Here is a 27,389-nt window from a genome sequence, read left to right on the forward strand (position 1 = left end):
CTCCCCCTGTCAATGGTGTCAAGTCTTCCGCAAAAAAATAAGATAGGGCAACTGAAAGAGGTAGAAAATGAGGCAATACTTTCAAAAGCTTGACTGTGGCAGGGAAGGACACATTAAGGTGTTTTCTTACCAAAATATTGTGCTCTCTATGCATCTGTAATGGTGATACTTTATTGATTCTCTATCACTTTATTATTTTCATGACTTGAGAAGATGTGACTAAGTAGATGATACTGTTAGTGCTGTACTAAGCAGCTAGACTGGAGGTAAACCTCAGCTCAGCGTTGGATCCCTAAGTGCAATTTGTAACTGAGGGGTAAAAGACATGGGAGGAGAGAGTAGTTTTCAGGTTACCCTTGCAGGGCTTGAATACTGAATATTTTTAACAGCAGCTGCAAAATTAAAAAATACGGGACATCTCTCTGCTTCTGTCTCAATTTTTCTACCAGGTTTTACAAGGACAAAAATTAGGGAAAAGAAATCCAAAGCAGATAGTTAAGTCCATGGAAATGGCAGGATTTCACCCTGCAGCAATCAGAACCTTTACCGCTTTGCTTCGGGGGGGTTGTTGGTGCCTGACAGCGTGCTGGTACTCGCAGCAGCTGTGGGCATTTCTCGCCCAACATGAGAAGAGCTGACTCTCAACAAGTGCTGCGGGATTGTGTCACTTGATCGAGGCAGTAGATCTCTCAAGTGTTCAACAAAATACGGCTTCGTTCTAAATTTGCAGTTTATTCTGATAACAGTAAAGTCTTAGATGGTGGCTGTGAATATTTAGGAAAGAGAAATTCTTTGGAATAGATGGAGCTGCTGTGCACCGCACGCTCATCCTTTCCTGACACGTCTGTTTGAGCAAAGACTAAGAAAGTATCCCATTAAAGAAAAAATAAGAAACCTAAATCACATACCGTAGCAGAGTTGGGGAGTGCTTCTGAAGTTGGTTATAGTGCTGCCCTGAGGTGTCTTCTACATGCAGTAAACTTGGCTGCAGCGTGTTCTGCCCTTGGCAGGATCGGACTCGTCGGGAGCAGAATCAGTTGTGTGATGATTCACTAGTAATGCTGCAACTGCCCTTCCTTGCTCTTAGGGACAGGTCTGCATCAACTCGGTGATGCTGAGCAGCTCCTCTGCACTGCAAGTGGAAGTGGGCTGCTCTGTGTCAGTGGAATAAACCCCGAGTGACTGTTTCTATGAAGCTGTCACTGCTTTGTATGAAAAACCCAAAGGCAGAACTTGTCCTGTTGTATTTTCTTTGGCTTCTGTCAAGCAGCAGCACACAGCATCTTCTGCTTTTTACAGATGTTAATTGCTTAATCAGAAAACAAATCAGCCTTCTGTAAGAAAGGAAGATTCCTTATGTATTTCCCTTTTGCTTTCTTGCTGCTGCAGGTGGTCCTGTTTAACAAAGGAGCCATCGACGCTGTCTTCAACTTGGTCCCTCCAGCTACAGCTCTGGGCTCCTGCTTCACCTTCCTCCCCCAGGAGGGCATCATTTTGCCGGACGGGCTGCAAGTCATCCGGATCTCCTTCAGTTCCACCATCCTGGGGGAGTTCACAGAAGAATTCAGGTTCAGTGTGAATGGATCCCCTGAGCCTGTGACCTTGACTATCAGGTGAGGAGGGTTATAGGAGCTTGGTGGGCACATCTGTAGCTGTCTCTGGGTAATCATCTCCCACCTACCTCATTTTAGGATGGAACAGAGAAAAAAAGGTGTTGTCTAAGGTCTTAGTCTTGGCTTGGATCCTAGCATCCCCACACTAAGAGCCAAGGCTTTTTAGCCTTGACTCCAGTTTGAACCTTGCAGTTCAGCAGCAAATGAAGTGTAATTGTCTGTGAGAGGAAATCACAGAATTGTAGAATAGTTTGTGTTGGAAGGGACCTTTAAAGGTCATTTAGTCCAACCACTCTGCAATGTGCAGGGACATCATCAACTCGATCAGGTTGTTCAGAGCCCCGTCCAACCTGACCTTGGATGTTTCCAGGGATGGGGCATCTGCCACCGCTCTGGGCAACCTGTGCCTGTGTCTCGCCACTCTCACTGTAAAATTTTTTTCCTTTACATCTAGTCTGAATCTTTCCTCTTTAAGTTTAAAACCATTACCCCTTGTCCTATCATGACAGGTCCTACTAAAAAGCCAGTCCAAATCTTTCTTCTAAGCCCCCCTGAAGTATTGAAAGGCCACTATAAGGTCTCCCTGGAGCCTTCTCTTCTCCAAGCTGAAAAATCCCAACTCTCTCGGCCTGTCCTCACAGGAAAGGTGTTTCATCCCTCTGATCATTCTTGTGGCCTCCTCTGGACCCGCTCCAACAGGTCCATGTCTTTCGTGTGCTGAGGACCCCAGAGCTGGACACAGCACTGCAGGGGGGGGTCTCATCAGAGTGGAGTAGAGGGGCAGGATCAGCTCCCTCGACCTGCTGCCACCTGTGACCATGCCTCCTGTGCCCTCAATACCCAGTTTAACTTTCAAAGTCTTGGGTTCCTCTGGGAAGGAGCTTTGCCTTCATGGTTGAGGCACGTGGCTCTGACTTTCCAGGACACTGTTTGCACAGAATTTGGCAACGGCAGGTTCTCACACATCTCTGTGTGAGGGCCCCAGGGCTTTAAGTGACTACCCATGCTGGAAAGCAGTTTGACTGGAGGTGGTACAGGAAAGGTGTGGAGATGCCTGCTGCCCGGCCTGGGTACCCAGGAGCTGGAGTGACTCCTTCCTACAGGTAGCTCATTCGCCCTTGGGCCACCGCAGACAGCGGGATGGCATCAGCTTTGGACGGTAGATGGCCTGGGCCACCCCCCCTGAACACACAGCAAGGCCAGCAGAGCAGGGCTTTGGGGATGGGCCAGCCTGGGTGACTGCAGCAGAGGCAGTGTTTTTAAAATCCTCTGTTAATAATCCATCCCAAATGGGTAGCAGCAGCCTCGGCATCATCTCTCATGCTCATGGGCTGGGACAAGCTGTCCTCTGTGCAGCCAGCGCTGTGGTACCTCCTCTCTGCAGCCAGAGCAGTGCTGACGTGGGAGACGGGGAGCTCTGTGGCAGGTGTTGTCACACAGACTCGGGTATCATCCTGTGGGCTGGTGCCACGGCAAGAGATAATCCCCACCAAGCAAAGGGGAGAAGGGGGGAAAAAAAGGTGATGATAGGAGAGGCAAAGCTCACTTCTCAGGACCGCAGCAGCATGCAAACTTGTCCCAGCTGGTCTTTAACCACGGGCTGGCGGGATGACGTGGTGTAGGCAGGAAGGCTGGTGCTGGGTGCTCTGGAGCTGTGGGGCTGGCTGTGCCTCCTCAGCAACCAGCTTCCTGGGCTGCTGCTGCTGGGAGGCACTAGACAAAGGCAGTAAAGCAATGGGAGGAATCTGTGGTTGATTTTACCAATAAGGTGAGGGAAATGGATAAAAAAGAACAAAAAAGGTTATTACTTTGCACGAGAAGAGTGGTGACCTCAGTAGAGAAACAGTTACATTGGCTTTGTGTTTGGAAGGAAAGTGCTGCTTTTTTTGGAAATCAAGAGGGAACGTTTCACAATCAATTTATTCTCCTCTGTCCCTCCCCCAAATTGGTCACGGGGTTTATTGCATGAGCAGCTTTCTCCTTGAGCAAGGGCAGGTTTTGCTGGTAAGGCTGCACTTACCACAGGTAGAATACAGCACTGCTTGGACAGTGCCTGCTGCCTCTGCCCCGCAGTGGCCTTGCTCCTGGGGAAGGAAGGAAGGAGCTGTCGGAGGGATGGTTGTGTTTTGGCTTCCCCACAGCCAAATGAAGTGGTCCTTTTTTCCCCAGTGATGCCCTGGCTCCCAGTGCCCAGCATGCCCTCCCCTTCTCTGTGGCCACTCTCTGCCCTGTTTGGCCAGCACACCCCTGGGCTCAGTGCAGACCTTCTGTCTCAGTGAAAGAGGATTGCTCGTCCTTTTTTATTTATTTCTTCCCCATCCTTGTACTCCTCCTCCCTGGATGGTGGCTCCTATGCAGCCCATCTGATGGCACCCCAGCACACCTGCTGCTCCCATGCAGCTGTCCCTCAGCAGCAATTCCCATTGCAGTCCTCTCCTCCCTGAGATGGCATCTGCCTCCTTGAGCTCTGTCTTGCCTTTTTCAAGGATCCCTCTCCAGCCCTTCTGTCATTCTCCAGCCCCACAGCTCAAGCTGTTTGTTTTCAAATGCCCTTGAGATGTCCACCCACCAGCTCCAGCTGAGCCTCCCTCTTCGGAAGCTTTTGTGCACTGGATTTCATTCTCCGTTGAGAAAAGCTTCTGGTTCTTTTGAACGGAGGCGAGCTGGCTGGTGGGACGCTGGGCTGCAAAGGAAGGAACGGGGATGAGAGTTCAAGCAGTTCCTCTCCTGCCTTGTGTTATCCTTCCTGCTCTGCTGGGACCCTGATCTCCCTTCACACATACATTACTTACTGTAAATCACAGTTGTTGCCAAAACCACTGCCTTTTCCCCCATTCTCTTGCAAGCTGTACTGTTATCAGCTCTGGGTTGGCTCCTTGCCTGAGCCTTCTGGGCAGTCATTCCAGTTTAACTTCCTAGAGCACAGATTCGGTGCACGCAGCAGAAATGGCAGTCATTTCCCCGCTTGCCTGGCAAGGCTCAGCCTTGGCAGTTTCCTGGTGTCATCCCCAGTTGTGGCTGGTTTGGAGGTAGTTTTCCATCATCTCCTGGCAAATGCTGTGATGGAAAGCGTGTCTGCTCCCTTTGCTCCATCTAGAGTAAGCTGTCAGGGCTTGGGAGGTCAAGTCTGTTATGTGAGGTCCCTGAGAGGGAACTCCACCATCAGCAGGGATTTGGTACCTGGCTCATTCTTAGGAGCTGATTCAGCTGCAAGAATCGAGAAGTAGTGTTGGATTGAAACTCCTGAAAGTCAGTTTTTGAGTGCTCTTTGACTGTGCAGTCGGAAGGTGCCAAGACCATAGGTGATTATTCGTTACTTGGAAACCAACCTTACGAGGTGCTGGATGCTTGTTTCTTTGGTGTTTGGAAAGGGATGCTGGAAATGGGACAGCACGGGTGGACGCAGGTCCCTCCTGCGGGATGCTGGGGTCTGTTCATGTGCAGAACATGTGGACAATGACAGCGGCAGTCCTGTGAATAAAATGAGAAGGCACTGTTCACTGCGGCCCTTGATTTTTAACTGAGGCAGAGCTGGCATTGATTGTCATCAACCATGAAATCAATTAATGAATGTTGTGCAGCTTCAAGTACTGATTTCAGTGGATGTGAGTGAGTTTTGGAGTTTGGAGCCTGTCTGCTGAGTTGAAGGATGGGCAAGGTGGTGAGGTGGGTTCAGGACACCCGTGTTCGGCGGTTTAAGACGTGTTGCTCTTGGATGTGTCAGCTGGTGCACTGGTGACAAGCTGATACCTCCCTCCAAGATTCAACTGTCTGCTGTGTAGAACTGTTGCTGCTCTTCTCAATGGATGTTTGGGGCTCCCCTGGATTCATGTCTCAAAGTCCTGCATGTGTAATGATTGTGTGCATCAGGTCTTCTGAGAAAGGTGTTCATATACTCCATGGAAACACCAGTTCCAGCTAAGAAGTACCAAAGCAGGGAACCTGTGGCTGGGAAGGCTACTTACAATGAGTCCCCTTGTGTGTGGACACCTCTGTCCATCATGTTAGGGGTGGGGAAACCGAGGCACAGAGCCATCCCTTGCTTAGCGACCTTCATGGGGCCAGCAGCAGCGTGGGGGCACACCCTGCCGTGGTGCCCTGAGCCTCAGCAGCAGCTGTCGTCTGCGGACCACTTTGCTTTGGCTGCCTGCTGTCCACATGGGTGCTGTGCTGAGCACAGGGGTGGCAGGTTGATTTGAAACCCACCGTGGTTCCAAGAGCAGCTTTTACCCACCCGAGCGGTAAGGAAAGCTGAACGCTTTGCCATTCTCTCTAACCGAGCCAACGCCTCCTCTGCCCGTCTTTGTCCTTGCAGGGGCTGTGTCATTGGACCGACTTTTCATTTCGACGTCCCTGCCCTCCACTTCGGTGATGTCTCCTTTGGTGAGTGTGCCCTGGGCTTGGGCCACAGGTTGAGAGCTCTGTGAATTACCAAAATGGAGCACTTTAACCTAAGACCATCTGTCACTTGTGTTCCTCCATAGCAGCCTTCAGGGTGTTAAAGCCAGGGCTGCTGGTTGCTTAGGCGGTCTTGTGCCATCGTGAGATCAAATAGGACCAAAGGGATAGGAAGTCAGTTTTTTCTGGTGTCCTCCTAGTCTGTTCAGCCCCCATCTCCCAATCCTTGGCAGCAGAATGACTGTGAAAGTCCTTGTCCCAGAAGGGCCCAGGGGACGGGACTGCAGCAGAAGGGAGTTTAAGCCACGTACTGGCCTGAAGGTGCTCTGGGTAAATGTTCCTGTTGCAAGGCAAGGATACCATTTACCTGCCTGACCTTTAGTGCGAGATGTTAATTAACGCTGTGAGGGCCCCTCGTCGTCACCCACCAGGTAACATGCCCAGGCAGTAGCTCTGAATCAGGCACTGATGTCCTCGGACCATGGGCTCCTCCTTCCCCACCACAAGCCCAGCTCTGCTGACAGAGCTGGGGGCTGAGCATCCAGAGCGTCTCCGTTTGAAACACAGATTCTGGTTCTCCATCTCAGTCTCACAAAAGGCTTTTTACTGAGATGATCTGCAGTTTAAATGTGAAATCAGTTGTGGATTGGTTGAAGGGCCATTATCATTCTGTGCCCAGGATGCCTCTGTGTTTTCATGCTGTTCATGGACTTTTTAAGAAGACTCATTACCTTTCCTTAGCCGCTTCTCCCCTCCCTCCATCACCACTCTGCCACTTCTTTATTTCCTTTTGAATAAAACAACAAGAAACACACCAGGCAGAAATGTAGTTATGTAATAGGAGATTCATCCTCCTCAATCCCATTTCATTAATAAGGCCTTTTCAGCTGAAGGCAGCTATTGTATTTTTGCTGCTTTTAACTGTGCTGCTGACTGTTGACCTGCATCTGGCGACGTTGGTCTCGTTTGGGACTGTGAAGTCTGTGTTTGTCCTTTCTGTGCCCCTCCTGCCTCCCTGCTGGAGTAACTGCTGGAGGTGGGCAGTGGGCACTGGTGTTGGACACGGAGAAACTCCCCGCTGTGGCTGCAGTTGGTTTTCCTCCCCGTCTGTATTCAAACGACGCTTGGTAAGCAGGCCATGGGAGATGTCTCCTTCTCGCAGAGCTGGCCAGCCAAGCCAGATGTCCATGCCAGAGCAGGTCTCTGCAGAACACCCCACCAGGTGTGGTTGTGTCACTGGTTTTCCATGAGGGAAGGCGAGTATCACAGCTAAAGTGATGTCGACCTTTGCGGGCCAGTGTGCAGTGTGGAAGCCATGTCCCATTCGTTAGGGAAGGTGGAACATGGCTCCTGCTGACTTCTGAGGATGGACACTCGTAAGTGAGAAATAATTGGTGCTGGTCTGGGGGCAGATGAGAGAGGTCCTCACAGTTAGAGAAACTTCTGGTGTTCAGCATCGCCAAGAGTGGGCATTTCCAAGGAAGCAATCTCTGTGATCAGTGTAAAAGGGAACTTAAGTGACAGTTAATTCCTTGCGTAGCTTCTCAGTTAGCTGTACTTCAGATTGAAAAGAGCTAAGCTCCAAGCCCAGTTTTATCATAACAGGCTATTCACACCAGGAATCACAGGACAGTTGGTGCATAAATTCATATTTGTGTCATTTTCCTAGGCTTTCCTCACACCTTGTCGTGTCGCCTCACTAACACCTCCTTGGTGCCCCTGACCTTCAACCTTCGCATTCCTGGGGACGGCTTGGGAGAGCCCAGTGTCAGCAGTTCTGTTCAGATGTCAGACAATACTCGCCTGCTCCGGAGAAAGGGAGCCCAACCTCGCCTCAGGCCAACCGAATTTACCATAAAGCCCCGCAGAGGGACCATCCGCCCCCTGGGATTCCTGGATATCCAGGTATGGGAAGAGTCCGGCCATACGTGCTTGGCGGGTGGAGCTGGAGCTTCTCTGAGGGATGAGAGGGCTTTAGCACCGCTAGTGTTGAGCATAACGCGGGTAAGATACCTGCACTAGTGTCAGGGTTTTGCTCGCTGGGTTACTCTGGGGCTTTTCTGAAGGACCACTGCTTTGTTTCCAAAATCGTAAGCTGAAGATCATGAACCATATGGTCAAGGACAGAAGCCATTCATATGTTTCTGAGAGCTGCTTTGAGCAGTTTCTTTGATTCAAAGTGGGCAGAGGAAGGATGAGGACAGAAGGTGGCTGTTAAAAAGAGAGATGTCATTGTATAAAGCAGTTTGCTTTTCTTCCCGGTCTTATTTCTCCTCTCCTGATGAGCAGAATGAGTTGTATTCACTGCGGTGATCTCCAGTGGGGACTGGAGAAGCTCTGGCAGCCATGGACTGCACAGCACCTGCTGGGCTGCATTTTGCCCTCAGCTTCCCAGTGTAAAGCTGAATGTTGAAGTCAACAGATGGCCTCTGGATTTGTGCTGTTGTAGTTGAGATTAAAAATTAGTCCCTTAATTTTAATACAGTGGTGAGTAGAGCGTTAATCTAATCGTGCTTACGTATGCCCTGGTAAGTGCAAGGTGTATTTAACAAAGCAGATTTGTCAGAAGACTTTTGTTACTCCCAGCAACTGTGCTCTGTACATGGACCAGCAGAAGAGTTAGGGCAAAATCCTCCCTTTCCTGCCCGTGGAACGAGAACTGGAGGACAGCACACGTGGACGATGGCTTTTGGGAGTGATGAAGTGTTTGATGCTCTTCTCTTCCCCCAGGTCACCCTGTGTTCCAACACTGTGAAGAGCTACGAGCTGGCACTGGTGGTGGACGTGTGCGGTGTTGGCAAGGCGGTGTCGGCGCTGCTCCTCACAGCCAGGTATCGGCGCTTTCCTTGCAGCTCGTCGTCTCTCCTCGTGCATCCAGCACCACGCTGCCTTGCACGTGGTTTGCTGGCTGCATCTCCAAATGACAAGTGTTGCTTAATGAGCTAGTTCTGCCCAGCTAGGTGTGAGACCGGCAGTGTTCTGAAAGCAGCACCTGTGCTCCACGGACAGGCATGGCCCTGAGCCTTTTTCTAAGGGGAACAGTAATTATATTCATTATTGGCCTGTTTTTCGGTGCTTGAGGTGTAATAAATTTCCAAAGGGCCATCATTCCTCCTTCCTGCAAGTGGTGGACTTGTGCTGGGTTGCAACCAAACTACAACATTCATTTGGGCCGCAGTGAGCAGCCTGCTGAGAGCTGGTGTCTGGGTCAGTTAACGAAGGTGCATGCGAATGGGAAAGGGGCTTATGGCAGGACTGGTGAGGGAAAGCTCAAAGCACGATCTTACGAAGGGGAAAATAGTCCTTGATGTGGAAGGTGAGCTCATGTTTCTCTTCTTCCCTCTGGTTCTTTTGAGCATTAATGTTCTCAGACTTAAGCCAAAAGTTGTTCTTGCTGCAGCCACATTCAATCCTGTTGTGCTGCAGGGGGTGTCGGTTTGATTACAAGAGGGATGAGTTCACTGTGCTGTTCCCTCTCCCAGGCAGAGTCACCCAGTCAGTGCCTGGGCTGCAGTTTTGTAAAACAAGTGCAAATGGGGACAGACAGTGCATGGAGCCGTGGGGGTGCAGGAACTGGGAGAGGGGGATCCCCCACTGCCTAAGGCAGGGGGTGGCTTGTGCCCTCCATCGCTGGGGCAAAGGGCTGAGTTCTCAGGCAGGGCAACAGCGGTGTGGGAGAGGAGGGAGTCGTTTTCACTGAGACACTGGAATCTTGTGCTCTTTGAGCCTTGGTGAGCGCTGGTCCTCAGTGGGAAGGCTCCCCCAGAGCTCACACCTTGCAGGGACTGTTGGGAGGGTCCTTGCAAGCCTCCTGGGGCAAAGAGCGGGCAGAGCTGATCAGGCAGCTCTGGGACAGGGCACCGTGCGCTGCCTCGGCACTTGGCAGCCTCTGCGAGGCTGAGTCCCAGGGCTCTGCCCCATCTTTACAGGAGGTGGTGGAGTCAGAAGAAGTTAAAGGCCATTTATCGCTGTAGGGGTATGAAGTGTCTCTTTGACAAGTGTGTTATGCTCTATTTCATGCTACTTGGGCAGTAAACGAACTCTACATTCTTTTGGTATCTCTAATTCCCTGTTGGTCCTCTCTTTGCCTAGATGCATGGTTCCTCCACTGCGAGTGCTCAACCCTGTCGTGATGTTTGGACGGTGCTTTCTAAAATTCCCTTATCAGCAGATGCTGACCCTTGTGAATGACAGCGATCTTCCAGGCTGCTACAGGGTTCTCCCTCAGGTTTGGCATTGCATCCGCCTCCTGCCCTCAGATGTTATCAAGGGGTTTATCAGGGGAAAAAAGGGGTTTGGATAAGACCTTGCTGGTTTATATTCAAACCTAAAGGTTGCTGAGAAAAGGAACCTACCTGAATATAAACTTCAGGAAGCAGTTTAAACTCTTTAGGAAGCAGTTTATATTCTAGTCTTTGGGATGCTTTCATGTAGATGTAGATCCAAATGTATTTGGATGTAGAGGGTTATGAAAAGCTGCTGCAAGGAGGCTGCCAGCACAGGAGTGGGTGTTTGTGGGTGCAGCAGCTTTTGGACCCCCTGAGGACGCTAAGCCCATACAAGTCTTGCATCTTGCTTTGTACCTTTCTGCTTTCTCCTGGGGATTTTTGAAAATGTGTGTGAATTGCCATTGTGTAGATGTTGAGAGGTTTAAAGTTTCCTCAAAGGTCACTCCTGTGTGTTGCGTTTGACTCTGTCCCTTACAGGAACACAAGGAGGACGCTGCTGTGTGGTACTCCAGCCCCGTGCCGTGGGGGATTGTCCAGCCTCGCGGCTCGGTGGAGGTCCCATTGACCCTGGAGGCCCAGGTGACGGGAGAGCAGGACACTGTTGCTCATGTTGCAGTGTTTGGGAGTGAAAGATCCCCTCTGGTGAGTTCCAGGGGACGTGGGCCTTTGTGCGACTCATCTTGGTGGGGTGTGAAGTGTCAGGCAGGGTTGCTAATTCCGGGGATCCTTCCTGGGAAAACAAGAACTTGTAATATATGCTGGTGTGGACAAGGAAAGAAGGGGTCTGTGGCATATGCGACAGCTAATGCCTGTGAAACAAAGGGCTTCACTCAGTCAGAATTGAGTATAACTGCTCAGCAGGGATTCTTTATTCACAGCGCTGGGCAGCACTGGGGATCGCTCCACCACAAGTGCCACACTTACTAACAAAACTCTCTGACTAATATACACAAAAAACATACATATGCATTAGATTTTGTAGAAAAGGCAGTTTTATGCTAATGGGTTCTTAGAATTCATTTACATAGTCTGAGCATGCGTAGTAAAAACAGAGTGAGGGTCTTCTCCCCTCCTTAGGGGTCCCCACAGCCTTTCTCACACTGTCCGTTAGTGAACTTTAGGTTTCTCGTGTCCATATCTGGTCACAGAGTGACCTCATCTGTTCTTCAGCTCCTGTTTGTTCTGAGGGGGTTGGTTTAAACCAGCCTCCAGTCACTTTTCTTGACACCGGCGTCTTCTCAGGCACTTGTCTTGCATTTTTAGGTCCCTGTTATCAGGGATGTACTCAGGGAGTTTGCCAGACTGTCCAAGGCCTGTTTTATCTCCACTAGGCAAGGAGTTACAGGTTTCAAGATGTTTTACAAGCGGGTAAGATGTCAGAGGGTAGGTAGGAAAAGAGTATAAATGAAATTATAGACATTGCAGTAAAATACAGGAAAAATAAAAGCTAGTGAAACACAAGTGATGGTTAATGTTAAAACTAAACATCCTACTTTACTGGTTTCTATACATTAACAAGGTCAGGAGGTCTTGTAATCTCAAGTATACTTGCAGCCACTTCACCTAGAGAAGAGGAAGGATGTATCATCCCAGGTGGTAATCTAAGTGTCTGACACAGCATTTAATTACAGTAGGTCAGACGGGATAAGAAGGCCAGTCTGAAGCCCAGAACAACCCCTGGGTCTCGTACTCTGCTCTGCTATTGGATGAACAGCACTGGTGCTTCGTTAGGCCTTTTGTTCAGGAGCACACAGGGACGTCCCTGAATCCTGCTAAAGCAAGCGCTGTGTGAGAGGCCATGCTGAAAGTCAGGCCCATCACTCTGAGAAACATCCATCATATCTCTTTGCCAGAGCCCCAGCCAAAGACTCATGAGTCTCCACACCGCTTGCACCTGGAGCACAGAGACTTTTGTTTTCTACCAAGCTTGGAAATGGATGAGGCAAAGCATTCCTGGACTAAAGCCTCCTGAAAGATGATGTTCACGTTCAGGCATACACATCAGCAGCAATGACAACAAAATGTAGGCAAGAGAATGTTGTCTGTAGTGTCCTGGCTTCATCTAGCTGAAATCAAGAGCAAATATAGTTAATTAAACTTTAATTTAAAGTGATATCAACTTTTGAAGCAGCTGTTTTAAACCGTCTTCTCATCTCTCTGAGCATGAAAGAGGATGTCAGAGGGTTCCTGGGAACCTTAAGCTTTCTGTAACAGAAAGAAAGGCTGACATTTTGAAAGTAGTTACAGGGATTTAAACTTTTAATAAAATGAATGGAAATGATGCTGCTAAATCTCCTGAATGCCTCCTGAATGTTTTTAATGATGTGAGAAGGTGGTTTAGCCAAGGGATCCACACTCCTCCTCCAATAGTCTGTGCCAGTTCTGCAAGAGCAAAACTTTTGGGTCTCAGACTGTCAAAAGAAAAAAGTACTGCTTGAATTATGTAATTAATAATTAATGCCCATTATCCATATAATACCAGGAATACACGTCTGCAAATCAGAGGCAACTAACTTGCGTGATCTCTACTCTAAAGGGCCTGCTTTGCTTCTGACTTGTGCTGGCGTTCACAGGTGTAGCTTTGGGACTAAAGTCCCTGTCCAAGTGTGCTGTGCAGCAGCAGAAGTCAGGGAGGGTGGTCTGGGGCAAGACTGAGCAGTAAAAGGAGTGGGAGCAGGCACAAGTAGAGGAAGGAGAGTTAACAGTGTGGAGGAGGTGTGGGAAAGCAAGCACGGGAAACAGGGTTTCTTTATCCCCTGATAACGGGAGCTTGTGGCTTTCAGATGGGATCAGTCCAGGCCCCACACTTGCTCCAGGCCTTCTGTTTCAGTCTTACAACACTGAAAACTTCAAACAGCCATAATTATCCCCCAGTCTAGGTGTACCCTTAGAGCTGTCTAATCTTTTTAAACTTCCCCTGTTGGTTTTTTTGATCTTTCCTACCCACTTCCTGGAGCAGAAAATCCATTTCGTGAGCACTGGAGAAGGACCAGTTGTCTACGTGCATCCAAGTAAGATAAATTTTGGCAGTATCCAAGTTCTACAATATGCTTCCCGACCTCTCCACCTCTCCAATCAGAGTGTCATCCCTGCATCCTTCAGGGCAGAGATGGTAAGTATCTGTGGGGCTGTTTTCCAACAACAATGACTGACAAGCAACCTGTGACTTGATTTTTATATGCAACATTTGCATATCACTATATGATTGAGAAAGCAACATGTTCCATCACAATGCAGCAAGAGGAGCCTGGCTCTGGGGGCAGTTTTAGCTGGGGGACCCCTCAGTAAAACAGAGAATTTGCATAGATGCTTGAGCAGAAATGAGTCTGGATCATTTTTGCAAGTTCTCCCTTTATTTTGTGGAAGGTATTTAGCTCTGAGTCATGTGTTTGGAGCTCCGAGACCAAGAGAACGCTGTGGCCCTTTGCTCCTGAAAGGGCATGGGTTTCCGCACGGTTTCCCTGTTAGATCTGCATTTGCTTTGTGTCGAACTGCTGTTAATGATAGAGACTAGGGTGTGAGGTCTGTCCTCAAACTGCTCGCAGTGAGGTGAGTTTCACACCTACTGGGGGTCAAAGCAGCTGGGTTGTTGCACAAGAATATATGTGTAAGGGTCATGTACTTATGGAGTCTGTGGACTCTGTCACATTGCAGAGCACCTCTGGAGACTGGCTGCAGAAAAAGGCTCTTTAATTCATGGAGGCCGCATAGTGTGAGAAGCTGCAGAGCCGAAGGAGGTTGGGTTGCTGCCTGGCAGGGGGAGCAGGGCTGATGCAGCCAGGACGGGCTCGTGTGCTGAGGCTGGGTGGGGTGTGCTCCCCACTGGAGGGGGGATCTGTGAGGGGCTTGAAAACAGGGTTTGGAGGAGGTTTGTTCTTCTCCATGCTAGGTGGGTCAGACTTCAGAGGCTGGTTAGCCCAGACCTGACACTGTGGACTGGTGTTGTGGATGGAGCATCAGGCCGTGTGTGAGAGTACAGGCTCAGCCCCTGGGCCAAGGAAGGGGCTGAGTTTCCCTTGTGCTGCTTTTCCAGCTGTTTGGGGGATAAATGTAATCTCAAAGAGGGGGATTCCCAGAGCAGCTTGCTTTGATTCCACAATGAAAACCTGCTTTCCAACTCTGCAGAGAGCAAGCCACCTGGGGTGGGTGGTACTGGTGTATGAATGATGGGGTTTGTGAGCTCATACCAGGCACTGACCCGCAGAGCTGCTCAGGCACTGCTGTCCCAGTCTCACGCCTTCCTTCCCTCCCCGGGCAGCTTGCAGTGTACCCGGGGGACTCGCAGGGTATATCTGCCTCTGCATTGCCTCAGGGCCCTAAGGTATGGGACTGGGCAATAAATCCTATCCTGCTTCACTGCAATCTCTGCCAATATTGTGGCTAATCAATAAATAGAACAATAATACGAGGTGGTTCAGGGATGGTTTCTTTCCCTGCAGTAAGGGTGGGCTCTGCTGCTCCGTAGTCCCCCCTGCTGACCCCACAGGCTTGACTTACCCCGTGGTGAGCATCTCGGCTTCTCAGGACAGCTGCTGCTATCATGGAGGTGTTCAAGGAAGCAGGTCCTGAGAACCTGCTCGATCAGTCGTTTCAACAAGGGCTCTTCAGACTCTTCAGCCCCCTGATGCAGAGCGTGTTGGGCGGAGGCAGCACTGTGGCAGGCGAGGTGTGCTCCAGCTGCTCCCCTGCCCTCAGCAGCTGCCTCCTTTGGTGCTGCTTTGCTGCCTCAGTTGAAGTTTCGCCCTTTGCTGCTGCCTTAGGCTGCCTGGCCGGTTTTTGATGGGAAGAAGGGAGGACTGGATAATTTTGGAGATAAAATTTGAGATGCAGTCGGGCATCAGGGTGAACTGCACACGTACCTCTGAGAGCAGAGGCTGTCCCTTAGCCTAGCTGGGGGGTGACTTGGGCATCCTGCATCCAGTTGAGCCCCTGAACCCAAGTCTTGTGTTCTCTGAGATGGAAAAGCTGCTGCTTTGATTTCCTGCTTGGAGATTGCTGCAGGACGGTAAGCTGTGATTTCCCTGTCTCCCGTTTGATGGCTGATCTCAAAACTGTGGCTGTTTGCAGTTAGGCTTATAGATCATGGTCCCTGCTCAAATGAAGGAGCTGTGATTGAAATTTTCACAGCAGCACTGGATCAGCAATGTTACAGCATGCTGACTGGCAGCTCCACAAACCGAATGAGATGAAATTAAGGGACAGCAACAGGGCAAGTAAAGGGTTGGTATCTTGTTCGAAACAGGAAAGGAAAATGCTGTAATGCAGATGGCCATGGTGCCACCTTGGTGGTGGTATTAACCATCACATGCAAATGGCTGTTCCTTTCAAGCCAAGATTTCTTCTTCCTCTATGGGAGAAAAGAGCATTATCTGAGCAAGCCAAGATGCGTTTTTGTGGATAACTTCACTTTGGGGTGGTGACTTAAGGAATTACCTGGTGTACCCCTTGTGCACAGGCTTCCCCGTACCATCTCCTCTTCTCTCTGTTGGATAAGTTGAGTCTTTTATATTCTGAGTTGTGGGGAGCAGCACTGAACAGCTCTGCCACCAGAAAAAAATAAATAAAAAGCCTCCAAGTCTGTGCATTGAGATGGGCCTTTTTTGGGTCTGAAGAAGAGCGTAGGGACTTCGTAGCCTAGTCCTCTGTTGGCTTATCCCTGCGTGCCAGGGTGTCTGCAGGTCTGTGATCCCTGGGACCAGTGTGTCATCCCGTGCTGAATCCTGTGTGTCTGACATACTTTTCCTTGTCAGATTGCTTTCCCAGCTGCCAGGCAGCCCTGTTAGAGGATCCTCTGGATCCAGCAAGGGGAGGGTTTGCACCTTTTTGGGCAGAAAAGACTGGAGGAACAGGTCGAGGTGAAGGGGCTGCTGCAGCTTAGCTGGGGACTGATACAACCTGCTGAAATAGATGGCTGTTTCTCCTCCTTGCTGCTGCTGTCATCTTCTTTCCCTAAGTGTCTGATTTTTTTGGCATATTGGCAAGTGCAAAAGAGTTATATTGGTTAATGGAAGTGTTTGCTCTCCCTGCAGAAACGCAGAAAGGAAAAAGCATCGTTCTTTGATCATTTCCTACTTGTTCTTTGTCACTCTGTCTTCTTGGGGATCTTTTATTCAGCTACTAAGAATGACATCTCTTGGCACCACGGAAGGCAGCTGCATATCATGCCTGTGTGATCGGGAAACAAAATACAGAGGTGTAATTTTTGTTAATCAGTGGCAGCTTTCTTCTCCCTGCATAACCACCATGCTGGGTCTGTCATGTGCTACCATAGGGAGCCAAACGGTGGTTTCCCAGTGCCTTGTAATGAGGGAGGAGGGAGAAGACCTTTCTTGGGATTTCCTCTTCTTATGACAGTCCTAATTTGGGGTCCTGACTCCTTCGACCTGATCCTTGACCTCCCTAATCCAGAGCCCTGTGCTGCTGGTGGAGCTCGCTGCTGCCTGGTTTCCAGCAGCGGTCGTACAGCCAGATGTGTTGTCTTCTTCAGGAGGGTGCCTGGTGAGTGGATCCCCCTGCACCTTCCCAGGGACGAGCTGCCGTCAGATTCAAGTGGAGCTGACATTGCAGAAGAGACCCAGGTTTTTTTACTTAAAAAAAACCCAAACAACTGTAACTCTTTATCTTCTCACTGGGATTCACTGAAGAAAAGTCAATTGATTTTCAGGCAGTGTATAAAGGCTCATGGTCAAACGTGATGTAAGCAAGGGGAGAACATGCAGGTCCCATTCCTGTACTTGCTTCTCTCCTCATTAGTGCAGGATTTGTTTCATTTACTAATTTCATTGCTTACTATCTCAAGCTTTTGACCATGTTCCCTTTATTAAAGAAATGGCCGTATGGAGAGACAGCAAAACATGGAGATAAACTTTAAAACAGTGCCAATAAAGGGATGCTGCTGTAGTGATTCTGTTTCCTGTTCTGGCTGATGGGCAGTTTTGCTGATATCCAAGCGAATTGTTCAGGCTGTGGGGAGGGAAGGCTTTGAAGAGCGTGTTGGCATTGTTTGTAGCTCTCTCCAACTGAAGTTGGAGAAGACTTGAATTGGCAAGAGGGGCTGTTTTTTAAATCTACTGTAAATTGCTTTTTTTTTTCCCCCCAAGCATCTGAATAATTAGCCGGCCCATCAGTGTTTGCTCGTAGCAAGGCACAGGCAGACAGACAGTGCTGTGCCCTTCAAATGATATCTGCAATGCTATTTAGAAATGAGTGTTAAATTAACTTTCCAGGGTATGGGCAGCACTGGCCCTGAATATGTGGTCTCTTCCAAGGTGAGCAGAACTTTTGAAGATAAGATGCACAGGCTTAACTCTTTCTGGAGCTGTCCCACCAGAGCCTCATGGTGCTCCAAAAGCTCACCTTTAGGCTTAAACCATTGGTTTAGGTTTTAAAGGCCATGTTTTGCTAATACAGCAGTACCAATTTGCTGATTTCCACCCAGTTTGGTCTTGCCACAGCTGGAGGGAACCATTCATTGTAGCCAACTGTGCCTGGAAACACACGGCATCAGTCATGAGCAGGGGTCATGGCCAGGAGCGTCAGTCTTGCCCTGGTGACCGGTTGTACCAAAACCTGAGGAAGGTGGAAGGCTGTGTCCCTCCCAGTGTCGCCCAGGCTTAGGTCCAGAGCATGTGGCTCTTAGAAAGGGGAGCAGACGTTTGGAGGAGACCTTGGAAAAGGTGCCTGAAACCTGGCCACAGGGGAGAGTTTGGTTTTTGTCACCTAAGGTATCTTACATGAGTTCATGCCCTTTCAGAATTGCTGTTTTTCAGTAATGGAAGAAATTGTTATTCTGCTTGTCTAGGGAAACTAAACTTGTCATATTGTGCTGCACCTGTTGGTTAACTGGATTAAAGAAGGGTAGAATCTTCAAGGCAATTATGCTCCTACAAGCAAGAGTGACTCAGCCGGGTGCTTTTCCCAAAGGAAAAGCAGGAGGAGTTTGGTTATCAAACCAGGTGGCCCTGATCTCCCCAGCCCAGCAAGGAAGCGCAGCTGGGATCTGGAGGGGTGGGCTATGGACCGGGGACACAAATGGGGACAAGCTTCGTTAGCTCACTCAGCAGTCTGCTATTGGCTGAACCAAGCTTGGCAAGTTAGGCTTTGTTGTCAGTGGCAGTGAGTGCCACGCTACTTTTTTGTTTTAGAGCCTCTGCCTTTTGATTTCATAAAACATCCCCTTGATGGTGCTCTGGGGCAGAGGCTAAACCAAAGTGGTCCCCATCCGTGCTTTTGCCGAGGAGATGCTGGTGCTGAGGTGCCAGGAGGCGGCTGGTGGTTGGTGGGAGCATCTAGCCAGCCTCATGCCCTGACCTCCACCTCCTGCTGGGGCTCGGGGCGGTTTGGGGCTCTCTTCTGCCACTGGCAGTTTGTGCGGATAAAGAGCAGCTTCGAAATGAAGAACACAGGGTTCCCCACCTCAGGACTGCTGAAACACCTGGGACGAGGCTCTGTGCACAACTGATGTAGGATGGGGTTTTATTTCCCTTCATGTGCAGCCTCCGTGAGGAGTGATGGGTCGGCTGACAAAGGTGTGAATGCTCTCTCGATAGAGCTGTGGCTCGGTAAAGTACAGCTGCATTTTTAATACTGAGTTCTGCTTCCTCTTTCACTCGTGCAAGGCCAGAATGACCAGATCACTTTAATTAACTAGCTTTAAGTAGCTTCAAGAGAACTGAGTGTGGTGGCTCCTCAGTCGTCCCTTAGGGCAGCCATGCCATGCCATGCCATGCCATCCCATTGCATCCCATCCCATCCCTCCCTCCCTCCCTCCATCCATCCATCTCTCGGATGCACGGTGGTGTCTTATAACCAAATTTGGGCAGCTCTTACTCGCAATGGAAATCTGTCCTGGGAGAAGCTAATGATCTCAGCATTGAACTTCTTGAGTAAGTGATTGATCGCCACCCTTGCCTAGCACTCAGGGACTCTGTGCAAGCTCCTACAGGGACAAAGATAGCCTCCGTCTTTGTCCAGTGCACAGGGCTACTGGGTTGTGTTCTGGAGCATTCAAGGGTAAGCAAGTAGCAGGGACGTTATCAGAAGTTAGATCGTGGTCTTCAAAGTGGGGGGATTTTTTAGCGTGGCTCCAAGAGATTCCCTGCCTCTGGGACACATCCTGGATCCATGTAGGCAGAAGCTGACCTGGAAACCTGAGTGAGTCTGGCCTGGCAGAGCCTTTTGGTCCTGGCAGGTCTCCTGTTCAGTGCTGCCCCGTGCTGCCCCTTGGACCCACACCAAATGCTGACTGAAAGAATGAGGACACGATGCGAATCCTGCTCCTCTGGAGTGGGCTGTTGGCCCTGGCTCACCCTGGGAAATTCAAAGTCTGGCTCCATCGAGACAGCCTGTCATTATTCCTCAGTCATAGTTTCTTGGGTACAATTTACTGCCTGGCTTGTTGCCAAGCTTTGATAACTGAGCTTTGCCAGATAGCAGACATGCAGATTCACCTCTGGAGCAGAGCTATCGGGTCTCCTTTTCCAGTGAGCTACCATGAATCAGAGGGCAAAGAACACCTAACACCCACCGGCTTAGTGTGAACATGTTGGCTGGGTAGCCCTTGGCTGGTGGCAGCGCAGTGGATTCCTCTGAGGCTGGTGATGGGCTGCGCACGGGATGCGGGGGCAGCAGAGGAGGTTGGTGGGATCCTGTGTGAGGCCCCAGAGTTTACCCTGTGCCAACGACCTTCCTCCATCCCACTCTCATCTTGCTTTTTTTAAGACTTTCTTTTGCAGCTCTAGAGGACAAATTAAATGGAACGGAGTTGATGGATTTTGCCAGCACCTGGAATAATTTTGATGCCTTTGGCATGCTCCATCCTGGGATGCAGACGTGCAGACCTGACCTGCTCTCTGTGCAGGGCACAGCCAGCCTAAGGAGCTATGCTAGCTGGGGCATCCTACACACACTGCTGGGACCCTGCCTACTCAGCAAGTTGTTGCTTCCCTGGCCCCCAGACAGTCCTACCCTTGCTAGCAGAGGTCGCTTTGGGGGGTTATTTAAAATGCTTCCCAAGACTTCAAAGTGCTGCTTGGTTTTCTGATGCTCTTCTCCCTTGGGCTGGCTGGTGTCCTGTTAGAGCTGAGTGCTGCCAGCCTGACGGATGGGAACTTGAGCTAACTTCACCTGGATTGAGCATTTGCTTGGATCATGTCAGACCTCCAAGTACACTGTTGCTTTCCATTAAAAAAAAGGGGGGGGAAAAACCTCTTCTCTTACAATACTGCAGAGTTTTGGGTGAGTAGTGCCTGTCGTCCCAAACACAGCACTGAACTGTGGGGTGCAGGCACCACCGCCACCGTGATGGACACTTGGAAGCCGTACATCTGCCTCCCAGTGTGGTTCCTGCTGGCCAGGGAGCACTGTGTGCATTTCCTCTCTGCAGGCTTGCTCCCTGGGAATGTGGTTTTAGAGGGGCTGGGGGTCCAGCACCTTCACTGCCCCATCCATGGAGGGAGGTCCATGAGAAACCAGAGGGAAGAGAGTGCTTGGGAAGCTCAGGCCATGCCTACAGGGCACGTGCCTTCCAGTTTGCTTTCTGCTTATTGCTTTACTGCCCTGCTATGGACATTTATAGCTGAATTTTCCAAAGCAGAGGGCACTGGGGCACCTCACTGCAGCTGGTGATCAGTGGGAACCGAGTGCTTCAGTTCTTCGGGGGCTGTTGAGAAGCACTGAGTAACTCTTGGGAAAGAAGGCGTTGGTGTCAGGGTTTTGATCAGCTGGTTTTGCAGAGTTATTCTTTAGGCTCTCAGCAGTATCCCCCAGCCGTGTGGCTGCTGCGGTGGGATTTGAGCAGTCCTGGCTTCCTCTGGCTTGAGCCTTTATGCCAACCCAACCACCATTGTCAGGAAACCAAGAGAGGTAAAGTAGCTTCCTTTGGTATGCACTCCAAAAGAGAGACTGGAGGGGGAATAACCTCCTCCTGAGGATGAGCATCCCTTGGGTTGGGAAAACTGGGTTAATGAAGTGAGTCTGTTAAAGGAAGGTAAAATACAGGTTGTAGAAGCTCCTGCACAGTTGCTGTTTCCAGACACTAGCTTGGATTTAGGGAAATGGAGCCTTTCTGGTTTTTATCCTCATATCTTTAGTCCTTCCTTTTCCTGCACCCCACAAGAGACCAGGGTCCATGGTGTCCATGCTAAGTTAGTGTTTGGCTTGTCTTACAGGCTGGCAAATGCTCGCGCTGGAGGATTGAACCCAGTGAAGGAGTGATTCCCCCTGAGACAGAGGTGTCTGTGTCTGTCATAGCGAACTTGGATGACACGGAGGAATTCAAGGACAAGGTGAACCTGTCCATAGAGAACAGCCACACCTACGTTATCCCCGTCCGGGCTGTTGGCATTGGCACCACGATTGTCACCGACAAACCCTTTGCTCCGGAGCTCAACTTGGGACCCCACTTCAGGTAGGGGATCTCTCAGCGTCCGCTTCTGCCGTGGGCTCAGCAAGGAGCAGTTTTGCTGTAGTCCTTCAGGCTAGTTGTTCTTCAGCGCTCAAGGTCCTGGCTCTGTTTTCCTGAAGCCACGGGGCTTCCTTTAGAAACCTTCTATGGCCATTTGAAGGTTGTTAGATACCCTCAAAAGCCACCAAAATGGAAAGCAGTTGTTAAATTGTCACTGACTTGTCTTTAGCTATAATACATATATTTCCTCACTTTATCAAGTAAAGATTTGGAGGAAAACAGCAGGTCCTGGAAGCCTCTGGGTGGAAAATGCTACATTACAAGTATAAACATATTTCCCTTTGCGATAATGTTGCTTGGTTTTCCCTTCACTATGGAGTATCATCTCGCAACAGCGGAAAACCTTGGTGGTAGCTTGTTAGCAGGTCCTTGACTAAATCAATGGTGCTGTTTTGTTTTCCCTCTGCCCGCAGTCCTGGAGGAGCAGCAGAATTTCTTTGCCCCGTACCATCCCTCAGTTTGCTCGCCTTCCCCGTCTCCCCTGCCAGGCTGCTCTTTATTAGACACAGTCGCTCTTTCCTCGTTTCTCCCACCGGCTTTCCTCGGTGTCACCGCCGCAGCGGCAGCCTGAGGCGTGGGCAGGAGAGGGTGGCTGCAGGACCAGCTCTGAAAGGGAGAGGAGGAGAAGTCCACTGAGTTGGGTGGAATAAATAGGAAGTGTTAATTAAAGAGCTTAGCTCAAAGGAGGGGATTCACTGGTCCTAACACCTGGGTCTGAAACCAGGCATGTTCCCCTAAATGGGAGAAAAATAAACCTTGTCAAAGTGCTGCCTGCCTTGTGTGGGAGAGCTCTTGGGATGAGAATAGTCTTGAGGTGCCTGTTCCTTTCCCTGACGGCAAAGAGGGTCCACAGTGGTCCAATACCTAAATTTTGGGGTAGAAAGAGCAGGTTGATCCTACTCTTTAGGATAGATTTGGGGGGTTTAAATACGCATGCACAAGCCACCCACATAAGCAGGGACATTGCAGGGAGGTTGGTGCTTGTCCGGCGTGGCCTGTGCTCTGTGCAGCCACAAGTTGGCTACCCAACGGATTGGACAATGTCAGTGTGATTTGTGTCATCGTCCTCTGCCCCCCTTCACGTGTTGGTCTGCAGACTCTGGAGTTGTTGCCATTGCTGCCGGCTGCAGAGCTGCCGCCAGGTGAGCTGAGATGGGACCCAGGTAACATCTCAGATGAGTTGGGCTTTCCCAGAGCCCCAAACTGTGCATCCACCCAGAGCTTCTCCAGGCTTTCACCAAACTATGCATCCACCCAGAGCTTCTCCAGGCTTTCATCTGTGCTGTCCACCACATAAACCATTTCACACTAAGCTTGTACATGTCATGTTTTAACAGTCTGTTTCAAAGACTGGTTTCTTCTATACTCTCAGGTCTGTGTATTTAGCTGCTTGTGGCAGACATGCATTTTGTAAGCTGTGTATTACAGTATGTATATACACAGCCATGTATTACAGTGTATATATATATACAGCCATGTATTACAGTGTATATATATATATACAGCCATGTATTACAGTGTATATATATATACAGCCATGTATTACAGTATATATATATACAGCCATGTATTACAGTGTGTATATATATATATACAGCCATGTATTACAGTATATATATATATATACAGCCATGTATTACAGTATGTATATACACAGCCATGTATTACAGTATATATATATACAGCCATGTATTACAGTGTATATATATATACAGCCATGTATTACAGTATATATATATATATACAGCCATGTATTACAGTATGTATATACACAGCCATGTATTACAGTATATATATATACAGCCATGTATTACAGTGTATATATATATACAGCCATGTATTACAGTATATATATATACAGCCATGTATTACAGTGTGTATATATATATAGCCATGTATTACAGTGTATATATATATATACAGCCATGTATTACAGTGTATATATATATATACAGCCATGTATTACAGTATGTATATATATACATACAGCCATGTATTACAGTACAGTTACTGTAAAAAACCAGTAACTGTTCCAGGAAGAATTCATGTCCTGGTCATGCTCAGATTTATAGAGAAATAATTATTCCAGACTAGCCTGCAGTTAGTGTTTCTTTACATGAAGAAATCAATTTCCATTGAATATTCATTTTGGTTTATATCTAGCTCTCGTTATTCATCTCTCGTTGTTGCTCCATCCCCTCAGCAGCCCGACCTGGTCTTGCTGCCATGTTTGTATGGGGGAAACTTCTGTTGATCCTGTGTTCTCACAGTGCATTTATCTTCCTAAACCACAAAACCAGCGGCACTGTTCAGGCAAAGGATGACATGTTGGGGGTGATGAGGGTTGGATGCTCCCTAAGGAGTGGGGGGTGAGGGGATAATGTGGGTGCCAGGGCAGGGGCCCCGCCAGTGAGGCAAGGGGTGCCCAGGTCACCGGAGGGTCTCTAGGCTGGTGATGCTCTGCCTGCAGCAGCTGAGATGATGATCTTCATGCAGCTCTTCCTTGCTGTACGCAAACAGAGCAGCTGCTGGATGCTGATAAACTTAGGGGCAACCAAGGTCTGGCTTTTGCTGAAGCTTTGAGCTAGGTCAGCCTTTTTGGAGGTGCTTTTATTGCTGAGTGTGCAGTCAGATAACGCCACCAGGGTGCTGAAGCTGGGTGACCGCTGGGAGATAGCAGCTCCCATGACATTTTCCATCTCTTTTTCTCTTCCAGCCTGGATCCCTGCTGTTACCACTTCAAGATAACAAACAAAGGACGGCGCACCCATCGGCTCTACTGGTCAACAGAAGGTTTTGGCCCATTTCACCAGCACGATCATGTCCCTGCTGTCAGCACCACCAAGGGCCAAGGTTCCTCCCAGAGCCCCAGACCTGCCTGCCCTGTGTTTAAGGTTCAACCACTGAGGGTGGAGCTGATGCCGGGCAAGACTATGGAGATGGTGCTGGAAGGCTTCTCCAGCACTCCCCAGGTGAGGTCCCCCCCGAGGGCTGAGCCTTCCCCATCAGGAGCAAGTGCTTTCAAGAAACTGTTCTAACACCAAAGTTACCGTGACAGCACCAGCTGCTTTCTTTGCTGGCCACCATCAGTTCCTAAGGCTTTTTTATGTTTCTATGGCTACTGTAAACCCAACCTGCTGATACCAAAACACGGGCTGAAGGAAATATTGCTTCTTCAGGGGCAAATGGCAGGTTACAAGGTGTCATGTGCTGAGGCAGAAAGGAAGGGCAGAGAAAATAAGTTAAGCTTAGACTAGGAGCACAGGCAGAAAGTAAATAAAAAAGTGCAAAGTAATGTATTTGGGGGAAGCAGTGAGTAAAACAAAACACCTGTGAAGGGAGGGAGTGTCTGGGAGTAGCATCATTTTTCCTCTGTAGACAAACATGGGCAGAGGGCTTGTCTAGCACTGAGTCCTGGAGCAGAAAAATGAACAGTGTGTCAGCTGTAGTGATCGGGGTGATGTTCATCCACGTGGGAAACTGTTCGCAGGGATCATTATAATTGACAGTTTGACTTTGTCAATATTTCCATAACAGCTTGCCCCAGTCTCTCAGCCAGTCCCGGGGTCCCAAGGGCAGGCAGGTCTCGCAGCACCCTTAGATGGCAGCTCAGAGGGGGAGACTTCAGCAGGGTCACTGGGTGTTCTCCTCCCTGGACCCTTGTTTCCAGGGGAAATCCAACTCTGCAGAGAAGCTGCCAGCTAACCCTGGTGTGCATTCCCTCTCTTCAAGACTGCTGGGCACAGATGTTTAGGCTAATGTGGAATAAATCTGCATCAAGCTCCTGCTGACACTTGTGTTTTGAAAGGTGTTTTAAAGGATTGCCTTGGTGGTAGCTTGCAGAATACTCGATTACTCACCTAGCTGACTGTGATGGGACTGTCCCCGTGCAGTTCGGAGCCCCAAGGTTTTGCTGAAGCGGGGAAAAGGTACCAGAAAGGAAATAAAGTGATCAGTGTGCAGGTGAGGCTGTCTTGCCTGGAAAGCCAAAAGGGCATCTGTGAGCTGAGCTGTGGCTACCTGCCTCCTGCAGTCAAAGCCAAGACCCTGGGAGTGGGCTTTCCACCTTCCTTGGGTCTTGAGAACTTAATACTCTTGAGGTTGGTCAGAAGCCCAACTCCCTGCAATGCACATGCAACACGGATGATTTTGAGTCTGTAGACTCTGAGGAGAAGTTGGGTTGTGGTGTTGTATCAGAGGGAAGAGTGAGAAATGAAGGGAGGAATTTGGGGAACTGAAACCATGAGAAATCAGGAAAAAGTCTTAAGTGTAAGAGCATCTGGGTTAAGCAGAGGGTTTTCATGTGAACTGCAAGACATCTCTTTCCTGGGGAGGTTTCTTTTAAAACCAGCTCTAGGAGGGCACAGTACCTGCTAGGAATGAGTGGCCCCCTCTTTACCTGAAGGCAGTCTGGTTATTTGGGTTTTTCCCATGGGTCCTGTCCACTGAGCTTCCAAGGGAGGGTTTGCTAGCATTGGCCCTTCTATCACCTGTTTCCCTTAATATAGGTGTATTTTTTTTTTTTAAATCAGTTCCTACAGCTTTCTGTAAGTATTATGCTTGGCAGTGGTACAAATCAAAACCGTAATAATTTGGGGCAGGGACTGTTACAATTGTAGGCAGCACATGACTCACTTGTGGATAGTGGGGTGTAGCATTACGGACGTTTGAGAGCAGAATAAATGGGATGCAGCATAAAAAGAAAAGGGGGCTGTTGAGGAGCCCAGTGGCTGTAACTTGATGGCGGTAATACGGTCTGTGGCTGGGTGGGTAGCAAATGCAGTGCATTTTCGGGACGCCCTGCTGGCCCCCACTGGGTGACGGGTGACTCCTCTGTGCAGGTGGTGAAGGAGCGGCTGCTGTGCCACGCCGTCGTGGGGAGCAAGGCAGGGAAGGCACCGATAATGCAGGTGGATGTCACGTGCGAGTTCATTGCTCCTGTCCTGCAAATGTCCTCCAGAGAAATCACTTTCCGGGTGGAGAAGGTAAGTCTCTGGATTTCATCCTGGCATTGAAGAGCATGGCTGATGACTGAAAGCCTGGTGGGGGCGTGTGCTTGTGTTCAAAGGAGGAAGTTAAATGGCTTCTCCAAGTCCGTGAGACTTTGACTATTGAGCTGAGCTGGACCAAGATTTTGCCATTAACGCTGAGATCAATATTTCACTCCTCTGGGATTGGGAGCAGTCCCACCAGCTGTATTCTGCCTTCTTGATGTGGAGACAGAGTTGAGCTGCTGAGCGAAGGGAACAAGGCGAGATGTGTGGGGCCCACGAGAACAGCGTGGGCTTTGCACAGCCACCTCGTGTGCTGGGGCTGCAGGTGGGCGAGCAGAGTGCTGCAGCTGAGCGATGCTAAACCCCCTCCTCACCTGTCCTGAGGTGCTTCGTAAAGTAAGTGAGGGTGTTTTTAGAGATGGGACTGGTTTTTAACTTCACCCAAGTAACACTGAGATAACAGCTGCTCTGCTGAGGGGGATCGTGGCTACTTCTAGAGAGACACCAGTTCCTGTACTCGGTGTGAAGGGAGGTTTTTGGGGATCCTCTAAGGCGCAGTGATGTCTGAACACCGATCCTGTAGGGGAGCTGAGAAGAACTGAGATTCCTGTCAGCTCCTCAGGCTGATGAAAAACACCTGTCATCTCTTGTCTCTCTGCCTTCTCTGCTGTTGGTATGGATGCTAGCTCTT

At 49.5% G+C, this 27,389-nt stretch overlaps 1 protein-coding gene across 30 annotated transcripts in view; it reads left to right on the forward strand.

The window, feature by feature from the left end:
• The window catches only part of LOC141934040 (hydrocephalus-inducing protein homolog), a 163,703-nt gene that overhangs the window by 64,632 nt on the left and 71,682 nt on the right, over positions 1-27,389 (forward strand). For 29 of the 30 annotated variants that reach the window (XM_074849200.1, XM_074849210.1, XM_074849209.1 and 26 more), the window contains 10 exons: positions 1,390-1,613; positions 5,929-5,996; positions 7,681-7,916; positions 8,742-8,842; positions 10,104-10,239; positions 10,718-10,882; positions 13,200-13,352; positions 21,409-21,647; positions 24,421-24,676; positions 26,546-26,689. In XM_074849200.1, coding sequence (XP_074705301.1) covers positions 1,390-1,613; positions 5,929-5,996; positions 7,681-7,916; positions 8,742-8,842; positions 10,104-10,239; positions 10,718-10,882; positions 13,200-13,352; positions 21,409-21,647; positions 24,421-24,676; positions 26,546-26,689 — 1,722 coding nt within the window. Of the gene's footprint in view, positions 1-1,389; positions 1,614-5,928; positions 5,997-7,680; positions 7,917-8,741; positions 8,843-10,103; positions 10,240-10,717; positions 10,883-13,199; positions 13,353-21,408; positions 21,648-24,420; positions 24,677-26,545; positions 26,690-27,389 lie in introns of those variants that run through there. The other variant, XM_074849224.1, reaches the window with a different exon arrangement.

This window comes from Strix aluco, chromosome 24 (assembly GCF_031877795.1).
Source record: "Strix aluco isolate bStrAlu1 chromosome 24, bStrAlu1.hap1, whole genome shotgun sequence".
Taxonomy (NCBI): Eukaryota; Metazoa; Chordata; class Aves; order Strigiformes; family Strigidae; genus Strix; species Strix aluco.